Source organism: Haliotis cracherodii, unplaced genomic scaffold (assembly GCF_022045235.1).
Source record: "Haliotis cracherodii isolate W230 unplaced genomic scaffold, xgHalCrac1.p SCAF_1, whole genome shotgun sequence".
NCBI lineage: Eukaryota > Metazoa > Mollusca > Gastropoda > Lepetellida > Haliotidae > Haliotis > Haliotis cracherodii.
In genome coordinates this window covers 8,961,815-8,989,214 of record NW_027266264.1, presented here as the reverse complement: position 1 = coordinate 8,989,214, position 27,400 = coordinate 8,961,815, and the positions used below count along the sequence as shown (strand labels likewise).

The window sequence follows — 27,400 nt, the reverse complement described above, 5'->3', positions numbered from 1 at the left end:
ATAAAGGCTGCCACAGAGGCGTGGTTAGAGGGCCAATCTGCGGATTTCTATAAAAGTGGTTTTAAAATCTTGAAGGACAAATGGAATAAGTGTATTGAGGTGAATGGAGATTATATTGAAAAATAAAAGTGCAAAAGATATTCTGCGATTTGGTCTTATATTGAAGTTGCAAAACGGATTGAACGCCGCTCGTATGTATCACACATAAGACATGGTACTCCAGCGAGGTCAGTATTCGTGTTGCTCAGTGTTGTTTGTTTGTCTTTCAGTCCGGATTATTTAAGTGGAGTGCTGTTCGAAAAATGCTTCAGCTCCAACATTTATCACATTTCTATACAAATTAGGTATAAAAACAGCATAGTGTATTTCAAGTGTTCAATAGTGTTGAATAATTGAACGTTATTGAATATGACATGGTATATACCCAATCGTGGACACTATACAACCAAAGACATGCTTCTGTGAGGTATGTTTATTATGCGCCAAGAGCAACTGGCCAATTGAGCGTAATTGATGAGTAGGAATAATAACTGAATAATATAACGTTATGTACAATATTTAGACCAAACATTATGACATCTACTCAATGCCTAGGGCGCTGTCTATAATCAGGTCGCACAATTAAGTATATCGCCGACCCAAACCAAACCAATACAAATCTCTTTATTCAGGTCGACTTTGACCCATCGGACAAAATATCGATTAAGTAAAAATAGTACTTTGAGAGTAATGAGTATGGGTTTAGGCCGCTTTTGGCAATATTCCAGCAATATCACGGCTGATTGTACCCATTTGGGAATCGAACCCGGGTCTTCGGCATGACGACCGAGCGCTTTAACCACTAAGCTACCCCGCCGCCCGTGAGTACTTGGAAAAGTTGAATTACTCAAAGAAGACCTCGCTGTATGCATGCAAAGATTGACTATGTGGAATAGATTTCATATCTCATAAGAAAATCCTAAACAACTATTCCTGAATTTCCGATCCAAGGTTAAAAAAAATACAAAATGTGGAGCACTTCAAAGAAATACTTTGTTTTCCGTTTGTTACCACCATGCTTTCTGAACCGAAATAGTGTAATACCACTGGTCTAGTTATATTGATATTTATTATCATAAGACTACATTCTAATAAAACAATATAAGCTGAAGCAGTATCACGGGGAACATGTGATTTTATGCGTCCCGCGTTAGCTTTTATACCCCGAGCCGGAGACGAGGGCTATGAAACCAAAAGATGGACGAATAAAACCACATATACCCCTCGTGATACTGCTACCACGGATTTTTCAATCTGCCATTGTAAAAGAATTAAAACAAATTGAAAATTAATAGACGACAGCTGTTCGATTGAGCTGAGATTATTTCACTGACTCCTAAACAACTTATAGCTTTTTGCTTCATGGCGGGGTATAAGGGATTCATTCTCCGCTCAGAAATCCACTTGCAGTCGTTTTGTTCGTGGCGGTATATAAGGGATTCATGTTTGTTTGACCAGACAATCAGTGATTGACATCATGAACATCGAGGCTGTTAGGATACGATGACAAGAAGTCAACCAGGTCACCGACCCTGACCACCTGATCGTGTGAATGAGATTACTGTAACAGTCAAATGAACGAACAATGGCTGCCTTAAGACACATTAAGTACGCCAGTACGGGACTCCTCGAGGTTTCAAGAATACCAGCATAACAGAGGAAAAACAGGCAATAACAAATACGAAGGTTTACAACACCATACCAGGGTGACAACGTCTTTTGATCCAACCAAAGACGTCGCAACAGGTAGCAATGTCACAAGAAAGTGAAAACAGATTGAGCGTTGTAACAACACAGAAGACAACGTTGTCTGCAAAGACGAGTCACTGGACGCCGCCTAACGAGAGTATATAGGTCGAGCCGCATCAACTGGCGAGATTCATCTGTTCCATGCCATCGAAATGATCAATTGAGCTCTGGAAGTCAACGAAATAGAGAATAACTAGCTTCATTAACAGTCATGTATCCTTAACATGAAAAACACGTGCTTTATTGGTATCAATTAATCAACCAACCAACCAACCAACCAGCCAGCCAAGCAAGCAAGCAAGCAAGCAAACAAGCATTCAATCGATCAATCAATCAATCAACCAACCAACCATCCAACCAACCAACCAACCAACCAATCAATGTTTATTGCTTCAAAGACAACTTACCCACAATACGTACAATCTTAATAGAACAATTTTGCAGAACACACGTACTTATAATACATCATATCAGTACGAATATTTAAGACAATACAAATATGTTCCTAACATGAACAATCCATAAGTGTGTTCAGTTACAGATATAAACTTGAAACAGGGTACAACCTTATTACGTAATATTATAATGTCAGGAGTTCGTAATTCACCATATAATGTACAATGCAAATTGAAATGTTTCCATTTCCAAAGACATGACACAGTAAACAATTTGCCTCGATATCTTCAATGTGACACAGATCTCTTCTAACGCTTTGTTTTCCCGGATAGTAAAGGGGCTTCTCAACAATAGCAATTTACTGGGGCACTGGGTTAAAGCGTTCGCTCGTCACGCCGAAGATCCGGGTTCGATTTCCCACATGGGTACAATGTGTGAAGCCCATTTATGGTGTCCCCGGCCGTGAAATTGCTGGAATATTACTAAAAGCGGTGTAAAACCACATTCACTCACTCTCAATTTATTGTTCTTATTACAGTGTAAATATAACCTCGACTTAACTGTACATTTCAAGCATGAGTAAAAGTATAACGACTTTCTACCAGGTACTTCTGAATGTCAGTATACTGAGCAGAGTCAGTAAGTCTCTGTCGAAACGTATTATAAAATATGCCTTTGCCTCCATCCCCATGATCAACTCACACACGGCTACAGGAACATAATAAACGTTTGACATTAGACGCCAACTAGGGTGTTTACGGTCACATATCTGTCGTAACACATCCACGTTAACATTTGATAACATGGGTAGGGGTATCTGTAAGTCGGCGATGTTATCATGACTATTTGATAGTGATTCATAAACACATATTCATGGTATTATCGGAATCCACTCTGCTTTGAGCAGTGATTTCTTGTGGCGATGGACAGAGTTTTGTGGCCTTTATTAGTAATGTCAACTAAAATTTAATACAATTTGTATGATATTTAACATATAATAAATGTATGTCACATTCTCCGTAGACTACGCATCCTTAGTGAATAATATTCTGATATTTTGAACAAACTTACAAAATGACCTGTGTACAGTCCCATCTTTACTGATATGCTGTCATTGAAAGTAATATTTATACACCACTGCATAAATTGAATGTTGGTCTCACAAATTTCTGCCGTTTAGATTCAAACCGCACTGTTATTTTCCAAACGCCGGGCAGGGAAAGATCAAGTAGCATCATATACAGCTTTTGTTATGATCGAATTCCCGACCTTCCGCTCTCATGGTCAGACACTCTATCCACTGCACTACCAAGTTCTCTTATATTTACAATGTTCAAATGCATATTTGTTTAAATATCAAAATGATATTTCTTTTGAAAACAATCATGACAGTTCAATAAAAGAAAACAGTTGCAGTTTTCATCCATTAAACACGGGCATGCATCAAAGTAATAAACAAACACACAATTATTGTCCACATCGTGATGGTGCAGTGCTAATGAATCAACATGCCATGCCTTTCCACTAGTGTGTACAGGAAAACTACCTTTCGTGCATTGTATGTCTCTACGTCACATGCACAATCATGCATAATTCATTCGACATAGTTTTTTACTTCAGTATTACCATGTATATTTCTATTTTATACTATACTCTTCAAATAAAGAAAGGCAATACGGATATTTTTGGCTATAAAAGCCAAATAAGCGAACTAAGAGGAAACTAAAGAGGTTTAATGTGTTCAAAATGATCACAACAAGGACATGCAAACCATTAGTCGGGAAACACGTATGATTCGGAAAAGACGCACACAGTGCATTAACAAAAGGGCCATGGAGCTGCACGTACTGCACGTGAGGCAGCCCTATGAACGGTATTAAAGTGCAGGTTTTTTTATTGCCTGGCATCTGCGTCAATCGAACAGTGACAGTTCAACAACATGCCAAGATTAACAGGAGTTCAAAGAAACAACGATCAGCTGTAGCCAGGGTTTTCAATGTAGCGCCCAGCATCACAAGGCTATGGGATTGGTTTCAACAGCATGGAGTCAACACGTGATCGGCCAAGGTCGGGACGACCAAGAGTAACCAGCCCCGCCCAAGATCGCTACACCCGACTGCGCCACCTACGTGAGAGGACGACGACAGCTACCTCAACCGCATCCCAAATACTCGACTGCGCAGAATCTTCGACGAGACCGAACGAAACCGTTTAAGACCAGCAGGTATACGTCCTGTTCGACGCGTCATATCGACAACATCGTCAACAACGACTGCGTTGGTCAACACAGGGTATGGCCTCAACTGCGATGGAGAGATGTCTGGTTCAGCGACGAATTACGATTGCTCCTCCGTCGAGGGGATGGAACAGCACGGGTCTACAGAAGTCGGGGAGAACGTTACGCCGGAAACTGTGTAGAGGAAGTGGACAGGTTTGGTGGGGGTTGCGTTATGATGTGGGCGGCTATCCCTCATCATGGCAGGACTGGTTTGGTCCTTGTCCAGAGCAACCTTACGGCTCAATGATACATCAACGAAATTCTCTTACCACACGTCCTCCCAATTGCAGCCAACGGCAACGGTGTATTCCAGCAGGACAACGCTCGACCGCATACTGCACGGACCACAAGAGCCTGTCTACACAACAACAACGTTCAAGTCCTCCCCTGGCCCTCCAGATCCCCGGATTTGAACCCGATAGAGTGAGTGAGTTAGTGAGTGAGTATGGTTTTTCGCCGCTTTTAGCAATATTCCAGCAATATCACGGCGGGGAACACCAGAAATGGGCTTCACACATTGTGCCCATGTCGGCAATCGAACCCGGGTCTTCGGCGTGACGAGCCAACGCTTTAACCACTAGGCTACCCGACCGCCCCGGGAACCCGATAGAGCACCAGTCTGATGAATTAGATAGACGGCTACGCCGACGTCAACCACAACCCCAGACGTTGCAGCAGTTGGCTGTTGCGTTGCAGCCCGAGTGGACTACCATTCCCCCGGATGTGATTCGCATACTCGTCTCTTCCATGGGCAGGAGATGTCAGGCCCTTATCGATTCCAACGGGGGACATACGCGTTATTGATGGTAGCTGACCTTCACCTTGGACATTTCCTATGTACCGATAACTGAGTTGATTACAATCACCAAGTGTTCTCTCCACAACATTTTGGCTCAATACCTTGTTCCTCGTATAAATGTATTTTCCTACCTCACATCTGACTTTGCGTTTCTTTCTTTGAAGAGTATATATGAAAAAATGTCAAACCATAACCTGACTGAAAATGAATTGTCTCCCCTTAATTTGGATATAATTCAAATTATTCAAATATATGTTTGCAAAAAAATGTGCTCTCTCAGCTCGTAACAAACTCGATCGAGTCTCGTGGTTGTGTAGATGTAAACTTTATACAGGACAAGAGTTGTTCTTGAATTTCAAATTGCTTCATTTAGCAGTGAGTTCAGTTGTTTTTTTGTTTAACGCCGCACTCAGCAATAGTCCCCTGCTCGATTGACAATATGTTTCCAGCCAAGTTATGGTAATACTATTCATGCAGTGAGTGAGTGATTTGGGTTTAAGGACGTCCATTGCAGATGTTTTTTAATCCCCAAGAGAGAAATCAATGCGTGCATAACCTCTCGCACGAACCGGTGTCTGCCAACACTGTATTGTTTATTCCTGAATAATTTGAAGCATTTAGGCTGTTGTCAAATGCCATGTATTGATATTAAACGTCTAGTATAAATATTCAAAGGCCAAAACCCTATACTTTTGATGTATGTGAAATTCTTTTAACATGAACAGATAATTTTTGATTTCTATCTGAATGATTTCTATAATTTTCAAAGTAGTCGAAATATTGAATATTCCTATCTAAATCCCCTACAATGTTGACTACGGGTCTTATTCACTGGCCGGCAGAAGAAAGTATACACATGTTTGATGGTGGCTAAAATGGTTATTCGATGGTAGTGCATGATACAGGGCATCATGGCTGTGGTTTGGGCCTTAAGTCTACAGTGTTCGGCGACTGTTTTCAGCCTAGTAACGTTTTGATAACGTTTATATTTTTCATCAAATCCATTTTCAAGTTGATACTTTCTTTTGCCCGGCATGTGTACGTATAATGATGCCGATGTGTGCATGATTAAGTCCCAGCCAACTCATGCGTGTTTCAAGTGTCGAACAACGATGACATATTGTTGTGTCATGGCGTCAAGTGTCGGCGTACTCCGACGTCATCGTTTCTCATGCAACAAACGTTTTCATTTTACAAACCGCCACGACGTAACTGTCATACTGTTGACTGCGACGGAAACCAACAACCCTCCTCACATGCAGTGTGAGCGCGACAGAGTTCAGCGTCAGTCTAAGAACGGGTGTAAATTGAATCTGTTTATTTTTACCCAATGACAAATTGGATCAAGTACAACAGAAGCTGACTCTGTCGGCTCCACACCGGGGGAATGCTACACTACGTACCAAAGCCAACATTCACATGCCCCGTCTCCTTGCTTACGTCTTTGGTGTCAGAGGAGATGTCGACCTCAGTAGGCCAGTGGAAGCCTACACACGCCTGGTAGAAGTAGGCCCCGAGTATAGCACCTATATGGGGCCCCAGGATAGGCACCCAGAACCAGTTGAAGCCACGGAAGCTGCAGTAAAAGGAATTGTGATACACATGTACAGGAACACTGTCAATCGGTTATCTCACAGACAATATGACGTATGGTTGCACCCACCTGAAAGGACCTGACCCCCATCCTGCTTCAATGACAATATGACCTATGGTTGCACCCACCTGAAAGGACCTGACCCTCATTCTGCTTCACTGACAATATGACCACTGGTTGCATCCACCTGAAAGGACCTGACCCCCATCCTGCTTCAATGACAATATGACGTATGGTTGCACCCACCTGAAAGGACCTGACCACCATCCTGCTTCAATGACAATATGACGTATGGTTGCACCCACCTGAAAGGACCTGACCCCCATCCTGCTTCAATGACAATATGACCTATGGTTGCACCCACCTGAAAGGACCTGAACCCCATCCTGCTTCACTGACAATATAACATATAATTGCACCCACCTGAAAGGACCTGGTCCCCAGCCTGCTACACGGACAATATAACACATAATTGCACCCACCTGAAAGGACCTGGTCCCCAGCCTGCTACACGGACAATATAACATATAATTGCACCCACCTGAAAGGACCTGATCCCCAGTATTCTTCACGGACAATATGACGCCTTGTTGCACCCACCCGAAAGGACCTGACACAGCTTGCTACACGGACAATATGACGCCTTGTCGCACCCACCCGAAAGGACCTGACACAGCCTGCTACAAGGACAATATGACCTATGGTTGCACCCACCCGAAAGGACCTGACACAGCCTGCTACACGGACAATATGACGCCTTGTTGCCCCTACCTGAAAGGACCTGACACAGCCTTCTACACGGCCACTATGACCTATGGTTGCACCCACCCGAAAGGACCTGACAGACCCTGCTACACGGACAATATGACGCCTTGTTGCACCTACCTGAAAGGACCTGACACAGCCTGCTACACGGACAATATGACGCCTTGTTGCACCTACCTGAAAGGACCTGACACAGCCTGCTACACGGACAATATGACGCCTTGTTGCACCTACCTGAAAGGACCTGACACAGCCTGCTACAAGGACAATATGACGCCTTGTTGCACCCACCAGAAAGGACCTGACACAGCCTGCTACACGGACAATATGACGCCTTGTTGCACCCACCCGAAAGGACCTGACACAGCCTGCTACACGGACAATATGACGCCTTGTTGCACCTACCTGAAAGGACCTGATCCCCAGTCTGCTACACGGACAATATGACGCCTTGTTGCACCTACCTGAAAGGACCTGATTCCCAGTCTGCTACACGGACAATATGACGCCTTGTTGCACCCACCCGAAAGGACCTGACAGACCCTGCTACACGGACAATATGACGCCTTGTTGCACCCACCCGAAAGGACCTGACAGACCCTGCTACACAGACAATATGACGCCTTGTTGCACCCACCCGAAAGGACCTGACACAGCCTGCTACACGGACAATATGACGCCTTGTTGCACCCACCTGAAAGGACCTGACACAGCCTGCTACACGGACAATATGACGCCTTGTTGCACCTACCTGAAAGGACCTGACAGACCCTGCTACACGGACAATATGACGCCTTGTTGCACCTACCTGAAAGGATCTGATCCCCAGCCTGCTACAGCGGTGAAGATTCGCGGTCCGAGGTCCCTTGCCGGGTTGATAGCATACCCGCAGTTGAAGCCGAATGTCATGCCAATGGCCACGACGATCAAGCCCACACTGATAGGGATAAGGCCTGAGGGTGGGGACATATTCCGGGGGTCGGTCACTCCCATCACACATATCAGCAGGATAGCAGTGCCGAAAACCTGCAGTGTAATATTTATTTTCTATTTCTTACTGAAGTTTTTCAGGGCCATTTTTTCTCTAGAAATTTCAACGTAGTAGCTTGAAATTTCAACATAGGATCTGGAAAGTTCAAGAAAAAACAAAACAAATGGCCCTAAAAGGCTTCCGTATTTTTTGCAAAGACTGTGGAACATATTTGAGGATGTAATTATCACGGGTGGCCCAGTCGGCTAGTCTTGCGTCGTTGAGGCATGCAAGAAATCTGTCATCGTGGGTTCAAACACATGCCCTGGTTGTGTTTCTAGGTGTGTCAGCACCATCGCCGTACTCGTTATGGTTAAGACCTGCGACACTTAGGGCTTCCCTCCGACATCAAGCTGACTTGCCGTGACATAACTGAAATACTGTTCAAAGCGGCGTTAAATCTCACTCACACACACTGAATGCAACCAAATTACGTTGTAACACATGCGCTAATAACAATGAGTTGACGGAGTTAAAATGAAATAAATTATGCGAGTAGTCACCTGGTCACCGAAACCGTTGGCTGTAGAGACGAAGGGCTGCGGGTAGGTTGCCCAGATGCCGGCGGTGGAGACGTTGCCGACTACAGCCCGGACCCCGTCGTCGTAGTGATGTAGTGCGTCTAAGATACATGACGGATATCAACATATTACATGTACACATGGCGACAAAGGAGACAAGACTGACGGGACGTACCAGGTCACAAACGTAAATATCAGATACACCATGAGCTTACCGTTTTCACAGGGGGTATTCGGCCATCATCAGTAGATAACTGATACATCAGATGTATTCGGATACCTATGTACACCAGGAACACGAGGAGTAATCTCAGCTGTACGTACACCGGGCCTATACTTACATTTATTATGCCTCAAAGTGAGACTGGCCAATGAGAGAGCAGAACTACTGACCCCACATGAGCCCGTACACCGTCAGTAAAAATCCAAGATGGTTGATACTGATCTAATATGAGACCGTATACCGTCAGTAACTGCCATCTTGGATTTTCCAAAACCCACCTCACATATTTCACATGGAAATGCTAGTACCGAAATTTGTTATTTGAAACTGTTTTGTGTTTTAATATCATTAATATTGATGTGATAAAGATTTTAGTTGAAATTACGGCTTCTACGGTTTCAAGAGTAGTCTCCCTTTGATCCTTAAAGTCAACGGTTATAAGTGTCAAGATTTCATTTTGACATGGCATGTGCGATATTGATACCAGATAGTGTAAACTTTTCGGCATATTAGTTAAGGTGTCTTTAGTAGCCGTATACGGCATATTAGGTTAGCAGAAAGATATTGGGTGAGGCGTCAGCTATTTTTCTGCTGACGTAATATGACACCGTAACTAATAGCATACACAAGGGATACACCCACCTGTATACACCAGGTACACGAGGATGGAGGCGACAAAGGCCCCCAGGTACTGAGCCAGGAGGTAGACCGGCACCTTCTTCAACTGCAGCCTCCCCAGGGCCGCCTGGGCCACGGTGACGGCAGGGTTGAGGTGGCCACCTGGAGAACACATGGTGTGTTGACATCGTCATCATCGTTGTAGTCAACGTCATCATAGACAAGATGGTGACTTAAATACAGTAACATCTTAAAATATAACCTCATGAACATATACAGTTGTAGTTTCGTTTGAGCATACACGCTGACGAGTCAGGGATAAGATGTTGCACAAATGCTTTTTCTTATCAAAATGTGGGAAAAACATATTAACGTATCATGTAAGTCTTATTTATAAAATATATTGTTTCAGTTGGCAAATTATTGTACTGCCAGGCTTATTGTAAGATTGGACCCGTGAAGATCCGGGTTAGAATAGGTCTCAAGCAACCCATACTTGTTATAAAAGGCGACTATGTTTGTCGTAAGAGGCGACTAACGGGATCGGGTGGTCAGGCTCACTGACTTGGTTGATGCATGTCATCGTATCCCAATTGCGTGGATCGATGCTCATGATATCAACCACTGGATTGCATGGTCCAGTCTCGATTACCTACAGACCGTCGTCATATAGCTGTAATATTGCTGAGTGCGGAGTTAAACATCAAACAAACAAATAATGTGAGATTGTCATGTTATTGGATATTTCCGGATGACGCTTATAGAGTAGGCAAGTCACCAGTGTACCTGCTATCTGTAGTTCGGTCTGATTGGTTGGTTATTCCTACAATAACAATCGGACATCACGTGACCTGGTCTGCAGCAGAAAGAGCTCCACTAAATACCAGCATTACTGTAGTCGGTCGGCACTGCAGGAGAAATGCACTGTAGGCGAATAGAGAAGGAACCGGGTCAAGCATGCTTACCGGACACTCCCCCCGACACGTATATCCCCATGGTAACGCCTATCCCCCACGACCAGTAGATGGACTGGGGGGATCCATTCTTGCCCTCACTGAGAACCACCTGGGCGACAGATCCCTCACCAAATACCTGCAGGGCACAGAGCGAGAGACATGACAGAGAGCTATACGTGGGCTGACATGATGAAGATGCTGCTCCACCATGTTATCACTGAAGTCAACAGCCCCAACATGTGTTGTCTCTTTTTCAAACATGAATTCCTGGATACAGAATTGGTTATATGGAGACGATTCTTAAATACGCTATTTATCATATAAAACAACATCTTTACATATAGTGTGAGGTTAGCATGTGCCCCATCGTTTATACTCAATGCTGTTTGTCTTTGTGATGTTTTGAATGATATCAAAAGGTATTTAATTACATTTAGAAGAGAAAAAGGACGAAGTTGTATAAGGGTTCTTTAGACAGACAGACAGACAGATTTAATTCAGATAGATATATATGTAGTCATGGGGCCAATAGTACAATGACATTTTGCTGTTGGAAAGTTCTGTCGTGAAGCTCCACTTGTCTATTGGATCTGAATAGAGCGAGTGAGTATGGTTTTACGCCGCTTTTAGCAATATTCCAGCAATATCACAGCGGGGGACACCAGAAATAGGCTTCACACATTGTACCCATGTCGGGAATCAAACCCGGGTCTTCATCGTGACGAGCGAACGCTTTAACCACTAGGCTACCCGACCGCTCCCGGATCTGAATAGATGTACACGTTTAAGTGTTATTAATAGTCAATACATCAGCTTTCTTTCAAATATCTTATTAACCAAAGTCTGAGAAGAATGTGGCTATTTTTGCTGTTCATTAACTGCCTAAATTGTCTTTGTGTTGGATACGTATATAATCACCATCCGCGTTGGAGATGGAAGACAGCGGGCTACCGACGTCGAAATGAACGCTTCGCACCAGACTGCGTTCGGAAGTGTGATGGTGTGTGAAGCCATATCCGATACACGGTGATCTGATTTGGTGCCGGTTCAGGGGGATCTCACAGCAAATCGGCACATCGACCAAATTCTTCAACGTCGCCTTCTTCCGATTATCAACGGGCAGAGGGAGTTGTTTCAAGTCAAGTCAAGTCAAGTCAAGTCAAAGAAGTTTATTGTCCAAAAGGCCACAGGTCCATATACAAGAAAGAGTTACGCATGTAGAAAGAAATCATATATGTTACACATTGGGATATACACGTTGTTTGATTAATGTATTTCTTTTGGCTAATGCATGCTTAATATAAAGAGGAAGATATAATATATTTGATTCGTTCTTTGTCGTCAGCATAACTACAAAGGCGTTTATCGGTGACATTGGTATTAAATAATCTTTTATATATTTCTTTCGGAGATCACTGTAAAAAGGACAGACAAACACAAAATGAATTTCATTTTCTATCTCTAGATTACACAATGGACAAATTCTTTTCCTTTTTTCAATGGACAGTTTTCTTCCTTCATTTACAAATAGCTCTAGCAAACCAAGTCGATATTTAATTAACTGTTTTCTTAACTTTTCCGTAGTGAGTACTGATAAATATATTTCTGGTTGAAGAAAAGTCTTGAAAGTTTGGTTATATTCATAACGTGAACTATCCTCTAAAGTGGAGTGCCATTCTTGGTAGAACATATTTATAGACCGATTCCGAAATTCATTAAGAAACATATTTACATTTCCAACTGACTGACATAGCCATATAAAACCAAAACCATGCGAAAATACAAGATTTCTTATATGCGATGTCCAAGTATTCTTTCCCATGTTATCTAAATGTAGAAGCATGGTATAAGCTAATTCGGGGAGACGTTGTTCATGCATATGAAGAATTTTAAACCAGTATTTTAAACATCTGATCTGAGAGTTAATATATAATGGGTATCTACCACATTCACCATAAAACATGCAATTTGGTGTAGATGATCCGACACAAAGAAACTTTTTACATGTGAATAAGTGAACCTCCTCTAAACAGTCATAACGTTGAAATCCCCATACTTCAGAACCATACAATAAAATTGGTTGTATCTGGGTATCAAAAAGCTTAAAGAAGATATTAGGTGACATCGATCCTACTTTATGAGAAATAGTCATTACACTTATTAAAGCTTTCTTTGCACGCAAGGATAAGTCAAGGGCACATTTTTTCCAATTCATTGTGTGTGAGAACCAGATTCCTAAATATGAGTATTGATCTACTATATTGACTAACTGACCATCGAATGACCATCTCTCTTTCGACGCTATTGAGCCACCTTTTCTGTTTCAACATGATAACGCTGCACAACACATAGCTCCTGTCACTGACTTTTTTCATAATTCAAACGTCAGTGTCTTGCCTGGCCTTCCTTATCCCCGGATCTGAACCCGATACAGCATCTGTGAGATGAACTCGATCGACGTGTACGTCAACGTCAACCTACGCCACAGACACTTGCACAACCGGCCAACGCGTTTCAGGAAAATAAGAGGAGTATTCCACAGGACAGAATCCGTAGACTAATTCAGTCTGTGCCGAGGAGATGTAGAGCAGTGATAACAGCCCACAGTGGTCACACCAGGTGCTGATCGGAACGCCCTCTTCGAGGACGTACGTGTCTTGTGACAGGACAATTAGCATTGCCATTTGTCTCCAGAACATGTGAAGAATGTAATAGACACCTCTAACCAGCAATATTCAACACAATTAAAGACTTTAAAGACCATATGTAAGTCTAAAACGTCTAACCATATTAGGACGTGAAAGGTTAATACTGTGAATTGTTTTCTAACCAGCTCAACTAGAATCCATCTCATGTATGCACGTTCCGCTGTTTCCAACTGTTGGAAGTCACTGACTGTCATCAACTGAGTATATCACATGTGCCCCATTTTAAACGGTTTACAGTCTCAACTCTATACACCACTCGCAAAACAACCTTCGCCCTATTACGATCAGACATCCTATTTTTCATTGATAAATGTAGCGATAAGACCATTTTGCTGAACGAAGTCCAACTGTTGTTTTGCTTGATGATGCAATATCCAGTCTGTATGAATTGGGTCACATGGACAGACACGAGATTAGCAAGTCTCGTCCAGTTTCGTTTCATAATTCGTAGTTTAGCGACTGCGCCGTAGGAGACGGCATTGCCCCGTTTGGGCGGTGGGGTAGCCTAGTAGTTAAAGCGTTCGCTCGTCATGCCGATGACCCGGGTTCGATTCCCCACAACGGTACAATGTGTGAAGCCCATTTCTGGTGTCCCCGCCGTGATATTGCTGGAATATTGATAAAGGCGGCGTAAAACTATATTCGCTCACACATTGCCCAGTTTAACATTTCATCGGATGCAGTAGTGTTCACTGAATGGGTCAAGTCAGTTCTACCAAGCTACGTAAAATCATATCAGAGGATTGCATATTGTGGATCAGGCCGTAGACGTTTAGTACATTGTTATGGTTCTAATAAACCAAGAACGATTTTCAAATGGAATCCGGGATTCGAACCCAAGATTATAGGCCTAATTCAGTCCAGCCCAAGGGACGTTAAGCTACACATGCACTGTGAATTGTGGCGCCAGGGATGATTGGGTCATCCGTTCCGAGTCTTGATCGGAAGAACCAGTTATTGATATCATGAGCATCAATCCACCCCGCCAGGTACACGGACACAGCCAGCAAGGTCACACCTGTGTACCACCCTATTCAGTGTAGTGGTGCTCACAAGAAGTACTGGGGACCAAGCTACTCCTTACGTTAATACGTCGCAGGTTTGTATGTTTGTTTGTATTATCTGTTTTGTCACAAACGGTAATCTACCTCTCATGACAACAAATACAATATGTGCCATAGATACGCGTCACCACTATTTCCGCATAGCGGCCGTATGTATTCACGGGTGGCGGAAAAAAAACCCATTGTATAGAAGGCCGCGATTTATTGACGATGTGGGAACGTATTGAATACAAGGCCGTGATTTATTGAGGATGTGGGAACGTATTGAATACAAGGCCGTGATTTATTGAGGATGTGGGAACGTATTGAATACAAGGCCGTGATTTATTGAGGATGTGGGAACGTATTGATTACAAGGCCGTGATTTATTGAGGATGTGGGAACGTATTGAATACAAGGCCGTGATTTATTGACGATGTGGGAACGTCGTGTATGTAAGGCCATGCTGTATTGTCGATGGGGGAACGTATTGCATACAATACCGTGAAGTGGGCCCACTGACGATGGGGTAACTTAGTGTACACAAGGCCCATTGACGATGGGGGGACGTAGTGTACACAAGGCCTATTGACGATGGGGGAACTTAGTGTATACACGGCCCATTGACGATTGGGGGATTTAGTATATACAAGGCCCATTGACGATTGGGGAACTTAGTGTACACAAGGCCCATTGACGATGAGGGAACTTAGTGTACATAAGGCCCATTGACGATAGGGTAACTTAATGTACACATGGCCCATTGACGATGGGGGGACGTAGTGTACACAAGGCCCATTGACGATGAGTGAACTTAGTGTACACAAGGCCCATTGACGATGAGGGAACTTAGTGTACACAAGGCCCATTGACGATGAGTGAACTTAGTGTACACAAGGCCCATTGACGATGAGGGAACTTAGTGTATACAAGGCCCATTGACGATGAGTGAACTTAGTGTACACAAGGCCCATTGACGATGAGGGAACTTAGTGTACACAAGGCCCATTGACGATGGGGTAACTTAGTGTACACAAGGCCCATTGACGATGAGTGAACTTAGTGTACACAAGGCCCATTGACGATGAGGGAACTTAGTGTACACAAGGCCCATTGACGATGAGGGAACTTAGTCTACACAAGGCCCATTGACGATGAGGGAACTTAGTCTACACAAGGCCCAATGACGATGAGTGAACTTAGTGTACACAAGGCCCATTGACGATGAGGGAACTTAGTGTACAGAAGGCCCATTGACGATGAGGGAACTTAGTGTACACAAGGCCCATTGCAATGAGTGAACTTAGTGTACACAAGGCCCATTGACGATGAGGGAACTTGGTCTACACAAGGCCCATTGACGATGAGGGAACTTAGTGTACACAAGGCCCATTGACGATGAGGGAACTTAGTCTACACAAGGCCCATTGACGATGAGGGAACTTAGTGTACACATGGCCCATTGACGATGAGGGAACTTAGCGTACACAAGGCCCATTGACGATGAGGGAACTTAGTCTACACAAGGCCCATTGACGATGAGGGAACTGAGTGTACACAAGGCCCATTGACGATGAGGGAACTTAGTGTACACAAGGCCCATTGACGATGAGGGAACTTAGTGTACACAAGGCCCATTGACGATGAGGGAACTTAGTCTACACAAGGCCCATTGACGATGAGGGAACTTAGTGTACACAAGGCCAATTGACGCTTACGATGGGGGAACTTAGTGTACACAAGGCCCATTGACGATGAGGGAACTTAGTGTACACAAGGCCCATTGACGATGAGGGAACTTAGTGTACACAAGGCCCATTGACGATGAGGGAACTTGGTCTACACAAGGCCCATTGACGATGAGGGAACTTAGTCTACACAAGGCCCATTGACGATGGGGAAACTTAGCGTACACAACCATTGATGATGGGGAAACTTAGCGTACACAACCATTGACGATGGGGAAACTTAGCGTACACAACCATTGACGATGGTGGAATGTAGTGTACATAAGGCCCATAGACTAACATTAAGTCTATGAAATCTTATATTACACAATATCCTTCTTGACTCTAAAAATATTAAAAACAAATTCCCTATGCTGATGCTTATGTATGCGTTTCTAGATTATTATTTTTTTCATAAAATAAATATATTCCACAATCATGGTGCAGGTCTAACAAGGCCCATTGTGATGGTAGATCGTCTTCACGGTCTTGCTTACTAATTCGCCGTGTGAGGCACATCCCTGCTTGTCTCCAACTGCTCGCTACAAAGCCCTAATTATATATAATCCCTTGTCCCTCCACACCGGCCGTCACAAGACGTATCGACGTACCGTGTCAGGTATTACCTGCCAGGATAGGCCGCAGCGCAAACACACCCTCCTCGTGTTGAGATACACTGTACACGAACAGTCGTGGCATGGAATTATATCTTAGCACTTCTTTATCCCTCACAATGGAGATGAAGTCATTGTGTTTGCATACATCTTCCGTGGGTTATAATTCAGATATCAACACTGCATGCCGTGACCCCAAAGAGGTGCTTCGCCAGCTTACATAGGCTCCTGAAGAGGGGAGCAAGAGAGTCACCCTCATATATCTGAGTGGAGCACTTAACTTTGATGGTTGTACTCTCGTTAAACGATAACGCGGTGTTCGACTCGCAGCTCTATTGGGTGTTCTTGTGCTGCTCCTCATTGGGCGTAAGGGACAACCATTTAATTGGGAGTTTTATACGGAAGCCTTTTAGGGCCATTTGTTTTTTATATTTTTTTCTTGAAATTTCAAGATATTAAGTTAACATTTAAAGATACTAAGTTGACATTTCAAGATACTGACTTGAAATTTCAAGATGCTAACTTGAAATTTCATGAGACATAATTTAGAATTTCAAGAAACATAATTTAGAATTTCAAGATACTAACTTGAGATTTTAAGATGTTATGTTGAAATATCAAAATATATACTAAGTTGAAATTTCAAGATAATGATCTTAGCACCTTGAAATTTCAAGTTAGTATCTTGAAATTCAAATCTTACAATTTCAACTTATTATCTTGAAGATCATTATCTTGAAATTTCAAGTTAGTATCTTGAAATTTCAAGAAAACAATAAAAAAAATAAAAAAAATATGGTCTTAAATGGCTTTCGTAGTTTTAATTGATACACTATTTTCAGTTAGAGTTTCAAACATACACTTTTTACCTATAATCTTGAGCCGAACATTTTTGGGAACCCACAATAAAATATTTTGCAGAACATACAGGATGTCTCGTGAACGAAGAAAAATTATATATTTTGTTCCGGCATTTTCGGGAACAGATAATGTGTTTCTAATGTTTACCTAGAGATGGCTTTACAGTATTCGTATTATCCTTGAAAATGAAAGCAATCAGGATATCTTTTAAATATATTCATAGACATTGCAAAAACATTGCATTGTGGTAGCTTTACTATATTGAACACACTTGGATGGATACCTGGCAAGTGAGATGCGTGTCATCGTATAACACTAGCGCTTTGGTGTTATCAGTGGAAAGATAAACTATTCGCGTTATCACTATATGAGAACTAAACGGCTGGCCCCGAAACCAGAAAGTGTCTGATAAACAGATTTATAAGAAAAAACATCAATAGCCCAACATACAATCAATACTTCAGGTACGTGTTTTGTGGGGCCATGGTACGGGTATCGTAGTCGTCTTTCTCACAGTCCCCGAACCTTAATATTGTCCTATCCGGCCAGCCCCTACTGTAATGCTATAGCTCTAAATGAAGCAAGTCTAGAATTTCTACAGCTTCTCCCATTGCATTGGGGCTCGTTTTCATTTTAAATGGCATTGTTTGTTTCAGTCAATTTTTTAAATATTTTCAGATACTATGCTTTAGTCGGGGGTCGACCGTAATACGTTACCATAACACTGTGCAGTATAGGCGGGCAACTATACAGTTTCCAACTTTCTATGAAACTAATTGGGTAATAATAAAAAAAACCGTGATAATAAACATCTATGCCACTTAACATCAATAGGACAGCGGACCTGCAAGTGGAAACGGTTACAGCACGGCGAGGTAAAACGTGGGAGACGACACAACCTAACCTCTGCGTCGACTGTGAATCACACGTCAAAACTGTTCTAATTACACTCGCAGACATAACGACACAAACATAGTTGACCTACTTACCAGGAGGATGAAAGTTCCCAGGAATTCCGCCAAGAATTCCCGTGTCATGGGAAAGTTCTGCAGATTGAAACATGACTGTTTTCTGCACGTGTTGGCCATGTTGTTCATTCACGGGTGTTCAGTATCCTGACCCTGCATTTGTTAATGATGCCCAGTGCTACAACAAGTCTTCCACCAGCGCCCCTGGTCTGGTACACTGTTTGGGGGGAGGGAGGAAGGAGGATGGGGGTGCACGGAGGGGGTGTCAATCTCAAACCCCTTTCCGTTTGGGGGCGTTGCCGGTCTTATCGCTGAGATATTCCATCTTGATTGATTTATACAATGTAAACATATGGCGTGAGTTAATATCATCTGAATTAGGGTCTAGTTTACTGACCCCGACATTGTTACAACGCGAGCTTGACAATGCGCATTACTTGGTTTTAAAGGCCCAGTGCTAAGCTGTATGCACATCGCGCGCCTCCGGTTGATGTCGTCGTTATGTGCAGCTGTTGCATGTCGTAATGTTGCAGACATGACAGGTACATTAACACACTAGCGCCTTATGTTGTCCCCTTAACCTTAACCTGCATGGATATTGATGTCATACCTGCTCGTGGGATTTCCAGGACAGAATAGGTCCTCCGTGCTGCATGTTCGTGAGATTTCCAGGACAGAATAGGTCCTCTGTGCTGCATGTTCGTGAGATTTCCAGGACAGAATAGGTCCTCCGTGCTGCATGTTCGTGAGATTTCCAGGACAGAATAGGTCCTCCGTGCTGCATGTTCGTGAGATTTCCAGGACAGAATAGGTCCTCAGTATTCCTTGCTCGTTGGATTTCCAGGACAGAATAGGTCCCCATTACTCTATGCTTGGGGCATATTTCAGAACTGAACAATCCCCTGCAGTAGGAGGTCCTCAGTGTTGTATGTTTGTGTGATATGCAGGACAGAATGGGTCCCCAGTGTTCAATGCTTGTGTGATTAGTAGATTAGATCTTCGACATGTCACAAGTGGTTAAGGGGTTACCTGTTGAAAAGAGAAACGAGAGATCCAGCTATTTCGCAAATATATGTGCAGAGTTACGTCCCTTAGGCGAGACAGGATATCGTAATTTTGCTCATGTGATTCTTGTTTTGTCAGCACCTTGACCGTGCTTGAGGGTTATAAAAGTCTAAGGCCGAAAACATGTCGGGCTTCTTCTCACATTTGGCTTACCCGCCGTGACTGAACTACTCTCCAAGACTTAACCTACCCAATCCTGTAATGAAGCTGACACATGGCATATTAACTGAAATGTTGTTTAAGGTGGCGTTAAATGTAACCCACTCACGTTCACACATTGATCCTTCCATCTGATGCAGCAGGACTAAGACAATATACACATACAGACAAATATCATATACACATACAGACTAAGACAATATACACATACAGACTAAGACCATATATACATACAGACAAATATCATATACACATACAGACTAAGACAATATACACATACAGACTAAGACCATATATACATACAGACAAATATCATATACACATACAGACTAAGACAATATACACATACAGACTAAGACCATATATACATACAGACAGATATCATATACACATACAGACTAAGACAATATACACATACAGACTAAGACCATATATACATACAGACAAATATCATATACACATACAGACTAAGACAATATACACATACAGACTAAGACCATATATACATACAGACAAATATCATATACACATACAGACTAAGACAATATACACATACAGACTAAGACCATATATACATACAGACAAATATCATATACACATACAGACTAAGACAATATACACATACAGACTAAGACCATATATACATACAGAAACAATATCATATACACATACAGACTAAGACAATATACACATACAGACTAAGACCATATATACATACAGACAAATATCATATACACATACAGACTAAGACAATATACACATACAGACTAAGACCATATATACATACAGACAAATATCATATACACATACAGAATAAGGCCATATACACATACAGACTAAGACCATATACACATACAGACTAAGACAATATACACATACAGACTAGGACCATATACACCCTCAGAATGAGGCCATAAACACATATAGATTAAGGCAATATGCACATATATAATGAGGCCATACACACATACAGATTAAGGCCATAGACACATACAGAATAAGGCCATATACACATACAGAATAAGGCCATATACACATTCAGATTAAGGCCATATACACCTTCAGACTTAGGCCACATACACATACAGAATAAGGCCATATACACATGCAGACTAAGGCCATATACACATTCAGACTAAGGCCATATACACATAAAGAATAAGGCCATATACACATACAGATTAAGGCCATATACACATACCAACTAAGGCCATAAACACATACAGAATAAGTCCATTTTCACATACAGACGAAGGTCATATACACATACAGATTAAGCCAAATACACATACAGACGAAGGCCATATACACATACAGACGAAGGCCATATACACATAAATTAAGCCATATACACATACGGACTAAGGCCATATACACATACAGACGAAGACCATATACACATAAATTAAGACCATATACACATACGGACTAAGGCCATATACACATACAGACGAAGGCCATATACACATAAAGACTAAGGCAATATACACATACAGACGAAGACCATATACACATACAGACGAAGGCCATATACACATACAGACTAAGGCCATTTACACTCTGCATGGTAAGCAGGTATTCCAGTATACGACCATCAAGTATTAAGTTCCGAGGAAATGTGACACCTCCTTTAAGTGGTGACATCACGTCACAGTCTACTGTATTACAGCAACCTGGCAATTACCGACAGAGTTATTAATTATTGTCTTTAACGTTTCTCTTGCCAGCAAATACAACTGCGAGGAAGTGTTTTCTCATTAATCTTATTTTTGACATCGCTTTACGTATGTATGTAACTAAACCTGGTTGTTTCTGTATGGGAAGTGTAGCCGGTGTAGTGTCTCGTCCCACACTGGGTCACGAGATCGAGCTCACCGTCATTAACAGCCACTGCTGTACTGTCAGTTTTATTATCTAAACCCACGATATATGTTTATTATACCCAATTATTGCATTCGTTTCTAAGATGCGTAACACCACTCGTGTCTGTGTAACTATACAAACACATACGTAGATAATGTCTAGCTAGTCTTCACAAGTGGCATGTATTTTCTTGTTGACAAGGCGGGCAGTCACAATTGAACTTTGTCATGTCTCGTGCTTCAACACTATACCTGCATGTCACAGCGGGGAGTTGGCCTTCCTGACGCTCACACGTCCGAACTCACTGCCCATACACCTCGGCCTGAGTGATCCTTATATACATCCATTTTTAAATAATGATGACGACGACGACGACGATGACGATGACGATGATGATGATGATGATGGGGAACTTTTCTTCTCCGCAAAATCTATGCTGTCTATGAACATTTACTGTTGGTAATTATATTACTGTTCAGAGCGCTGAAATGTTTAGCTTCGAATCATAGGGGACACTATAATCTAGACAAGAGCATGCCCCTGTTTCTAAATGTTTATGGGGCGGTGGGGTAGCCTATTGGTTAAAGCGTTCGCTCGCTACGCCGAAGGACCGGGTTCTATTCCCCACATTTTCATTTTCGCGAAGTTTCATATCCGTAGATCATGTGGGTATGTCATTCCTCTTGGAAAGAATTTCATGATTTGTAATTCAAGGAACTATTTTTCTCTGAAATATTTTGGTTAAGATTTTTTCTGATTGATTTTTCGTTATCTTCCTTACGATCCGAACCCATTCTTTGTAACAAATCCCGATTCTGATCATCAGCGTACTGTAATCATAGCTTACATTGTACATATACTACTAAATAAATGGGTGATGGGTTAGCCCAGTGGTTAAAGCGTTCGATCGTCACGCCGAAGCCCCAGGTTCGATTCCTGACATGGGTATAATGTGAAAAGTCCATTTCTGGTGTCATCCGCCGTGATGTTCCTGGAATATAGCTGAAACCGGAGTAAAACCATACACACATGTTTATATTACTTTCAATCCGAGGTATAATATAATTGTCTTTTGTCCGAACTCATTCAATCCAACCAGAAACAGGTGATATATTTTATGCGTATTTATTTTTCGACAGGTAGGAATGCGCACACATTCATCATTTTTTTCTGTTTCACTGTGTAAGGAGACCGCCTCAGGGTGTAGTGGAAAGACCGTCAGCCTCCAGAGCGGTATGTCGGTGGTTCGATCCCTTGGTCGCGTCACTCCAAAACACGTTAACAGACGCCTGGCAGTTGGTATTCAGGGAATAAGACAAGGACTGGTTGGCTCGAAGTCAGTATACTGTGTCTGAGTGCGGTATCCATGTTAAACTGCGGCATGGTATCTCAGTGGGCTTGCACTATAAACCTAGTACGCACAGCCACACATACAGGTACACGCACGTGGCTATATAAGCGCAATAATCCAGAACACTAGTTGAAACTCAATTTCACATCATTGTTCTAGAAACAGTTTGACAAATTACATCGTGTTATAACAAAATGGAGACTGGTCCAGTTGAGCCAAATCAATGCTTGTCACAATAACGTGCACCGGCTGTGGGAGCGACGAGACAGAGAGATACGATACTTCTCATCACACAGATGTGTGTATAGCTGCTGGATCAATGGTGAAGTTCTGAAAACAATAGATCCAGCTTGTAATCAGAGCCACCCTGTCTTGTTGAACTGATCAGGGTACACACAGCGTCTGGAGGGATGGGTTTACCATGAATATTCATCAATAGATAGGGTTCTATATTGTGACACATATCTCTTGTTTTGATAATAATCATTATGCATTCATTAGAAATGTTTAAAGGTAGCTGTCTTCACTTCAAAGTTTGTCCAATGTGGATTCAGTGGGTTTTGCCAATGTTCCAGTCATACGATGACGGGTGGTTGATCTTCGCGCTGTGGCACATCTAAAGAAGGATTTAGTTTCCCTTGAAGCCACGTACATACAGCCATTTTATATACACCCATTGGTCCGAAATGACTAGTTGATTTTGTGTCAGTTTGTCCTTCAAAATTGACCTATACAACAGTTGGTGTTATCTATTTGACTTCTTTGCTTTTTATTATTTGTTGTACAACGCCGTACGCAGCAATACTGGAGTCTGGACCAGACAAACCAATTATTGACATTATGAGCATAGACCTACGCAGTTAGGATATGATGACATGCATCAACCAACTCAGTGTGTCTGGCCATCCGATCCCGTTAGTCACATCTTACGACAAGCATGGGTTGCTCAAGACCAGTTCTAACCCGGATCTGCACTGGTAATGTCGGGTTAGAACTGCACATGTTGGTTGGCACACATGACAATCCTTCTGAGATATATACGTGAGTGAGTTACTCTTAAGGCCAAATCTGCCATTATAACAACAGTATCCTGGTTGGGGACCAAGAGTGGACTGCAAGCAATGTACAACGTATGTGACAGCAGTGATTGTTGTGTACAGCGTGTGTGACAGCAGTGATTGTTGTGTACAGCGTGTGTGACAGAAGTGATTGTTGTGAACAGCGTGCGTGACAGCAGTGATTGTTGTGTACAGCGTGTGTGACAGCAATGATTGTTGTGTACAGCGTGTGTGACAGCAATGATTGTTGTGTACAGCGTGTGTGACAGAAGTGATTGTTGTGAACAGCGTGCGTGACAGCAGTGATTGTTGTGTACAACGTATATGACAGCAGTGATTGTTGTGTACAGCGTGTGTGACAGCAGTGATTGTTGTGAACAGCGTGTGTGACAGCAGTGATTGTTGTGTACAGCGTGTGTGACAGCAATGATTGTTGTGTACAGCGTGTGTGACAGAAGTGATTGTTGTGAACAGCGTGCGTGACAGCAGTGATTGTTGTGTACAACGTATATGACAGCAGTGATTGTTATGTACAACGTATATGACAGCAGTGATTGTTGTGTACAGCGTGTGTGACAGCAGTGATTGTTGTGTACAGCGTGTGTGACAGCAGTGATTGTTGTGAACAGCGTGTGTGACAACAGTGATTGTTGTGAACAGCGTGTGTGACAGCAGTGATTGTTGTGAACAGCGTGTGTGACAACAGTGATTGTTGTGAACAGCGTGTGTGACAGCAGTGATTGTTGTGAACAGCGTGTGTGACAACAGTGATTGTTGTGTACAGCGTGTGTGACAGCAGTGATTGTTATGTACAACGTATATGACAGCAGTGATTGTTGTGTACAGCGTGTGTGACAGCAGTGATTGTTGTGTACAGCGTGTGTGACAGCAGTGATTGTTGTGAACAGCGTGTGTGACAGCAGTGATTGTTGTGTACAGCGTGCGTGACAGCAGTGATTGTTGTGTACAGCGTGCGTGACAGCAGTGATTGTTGTGTACAACGTGTGTGACAGCAGTGATTGTTGTGTACAGCGTGTGTGACAGCAGTGATTGTTATGTACAACGTATATGACAGCAGTGATTGTTGTGTACAGCGTGTGTGACAGCAGTGATTGTTGTGTACAGCGTGTGTGACAGCAGAGCTGATCTGTACCGCGGCTACACCTGCATACCTGGGTGCCGTTGTACAAAACAAGCTTAGCACCACGACTGTTATATATCTATGTTAAGGTGTGGGAGTTACGATCCTTAGCGGCACCCTGGACAACACCACCCCGGGGGTGGCAAGATCTCTTTAACAAATGACCTTGACCTCAAGTGCGCGTTTAAGCAGGACGAAGTTTGCATATCCGTGCAGGCCTTCTTGTGTGTCGACTATGTACAATGACGCACTATCGCCCTTGCCCAGCAGTAGCTGATAACGCCTCTATGTTAACGTCAGATACGGTTCTATAAAGGAGGGTAGTACGTGTTAGTTGTTGGTGTAAGACCTGCAATGGGGAGAGATATGTCCCCTAGGTGTTTGGAGTCGCTGCTTGCAGATTCAACCCAATAATGGTTTGCCAGAACCCGGACGATGCTCGTTTCACTAAAACCTGCGCCAAGAATGGCTTTCCTAAAAAAAATAAAGTAATATAAAGCGTTTTATATATACTGAAAGTAAACACTTGAAATTTAGATTTGACCAAACAATTGCAAATGTTTTCAAAACGTCTCTAGGCTGAAAATAGTCACCGAATCACTGCTTACTTTAGGTTCAAAACGCAACTATGATACCTGTATCAAATACATCATCATCGAATAACCATATTCGGTTTGTTTCATTTTTGCCACCATCAAACGTGTGTATACTTTCTTCTGCCCGTCAGTTTAATTTAAGATGTATAGCTGAGCTATTGTGGAAGTGACGTTTAGCTGGAATCAACGATGGCATCTGACATCTCTACAGTAATAATTAAGTGTAGTAGCATGTAGATGTCCCCAGTATCTTTTCACTGATTACATATCTAATCATTATCTCTTACCCCCTTTAGCTTTGGACAGAGTGAGCGAATATGGCGCCAAGTTTTTTACCAGATAGCTGTTAAACTGCTCCTTAATGAAGTCCCATGGTCAGGATACAGCAATGACAACCATTCACCAGAATAATCAATATTTGCCTGATTGATCTATATATCCAGATATCCAATGACGGTAATTGTCAATACATATTACACATTTAAATCACTATCACGTTTTAACATTTCATGCACAATATTTCGTCTTGTTTCAGGTAACCTAGCATTGAAGCCATATTTAAAACGTCATGCTTGATTTTCATTACCTGTTGCTGGACATAAAGCACATAAATTAGCTCAGTAACAAACACCATAATATCGTGTTTGTTGTTTAACGCGACACTCTGCAATATCTTAGCTAGAAGTCGGCGGTCTGGACCAGACAATCCAGTGACTGACATCATGAGCATAGATCCGCGTAATAGGGATATGATGACATGCATCATCCAAGTCAGTGAGCCTGACCACCCGATCCCGTTAGTCGCCTCTTACGACAAGCATGGTTTGCTGAGAACCAATTCTCCTTGGTGGCTGAGATAGATATAACTATTCCATTCTGGTTCTATTCCCAGTCTAGGTGAAGACGCTGTTTTTAGTGCCTGCATTTAACTAAGACACTGTGTAATTTGGGTATTGATAAACTGATAGATACTATTTGCAGAAAAAAACAAAATAGTGTTAGGATGACTTGACTGTTAATTTCTCGATCCTAGCCTCCCTTTACTGTGGGAAGAAATCCTGAAGAGATTCAGGCCGTAGATGTTTCCAGGGATTTGAAGTTGACATCATAATCGGCGAAAACCGGGACTATCGGGGACTATCGGAGACTCTCGAGGACTATCAAGGACTATCGGAGACTATCGGGGACTATCGGTAACTATCGGAGACGATCGGGGTGTATTGCGGATTATCGGAGACTATCGGGGACTATCGGAGACTATTGCAGATAATCGGAGAC

At 42.5% G+C, this 27,400-nt stretch overlaps 1 protein-coding gene across 2 annotated transcripts; it reads right to left on the bottom strand.

Annotated features, from left to right (window-relative positions):
- Positions 1-470: 470 nt before the first annotated feature.
- On the bottom strand, positions 471-19,169 carry LOC139459396 (aquaporin-10-like). Of its 2 annotated transcripts, none has more exons than XM_071240858.1 (7): positions 18,911-19,169; positions 10,978-11,104; positions 10,037-10,174; positions 9,154-9,272; positions 8,429-8,646; positions 6,665-6,837; positions 471-1,955 (listed from the first exon to the last, which is right to left on the bottom strand). In XM_071240858.1, the coding sequence occupies exons 1-7, from the start codon at positions 19,016-19,018 to the stop codon at positions 1,945-1,947; spliced, it is 894 nt and encodes a 297-aa protein (XP_071096959.1). In that variant the 5' UTR covers positions 19,019-19,169; the 3' UTR covers positions 471-1,944. The 2 variants fall into 2 exon arrangements, with proteins under 2 accessions (XP_071096959.1, XP_071096954.1); XM_071240853.1 differs by having other exon boundaries at positions 6,702-6,837.
- Positions 19,170-27,400: the final 8,231 nt, after the last annotated feature.

Excerpts from the sequence above, each read along its gene's own strand:
- LOC139459396 (XM_071240853.1), bottom strand. The coding sequence starts at position 19,018 with ATGAACAACATGGCCAACACGTGCAGAAAACAGTCATGTTTCAATCTG. Across the intron at positions 11,105-18,910 it reads TGGGAACTTTCATCCTCCTG|GTATTTGGTGAGGGATCTGT; the intron begins GTAAGTAGGTCA and ends TGTGCCCTGCAG. Across the intron at positions 8,647-9,153 it reads CCAACGGTTTCGGTGACCAG|GTTTTCGGCACTGCTATCCT; the intron begins GTGACTACTCGC and ends ATTACACTGCAG.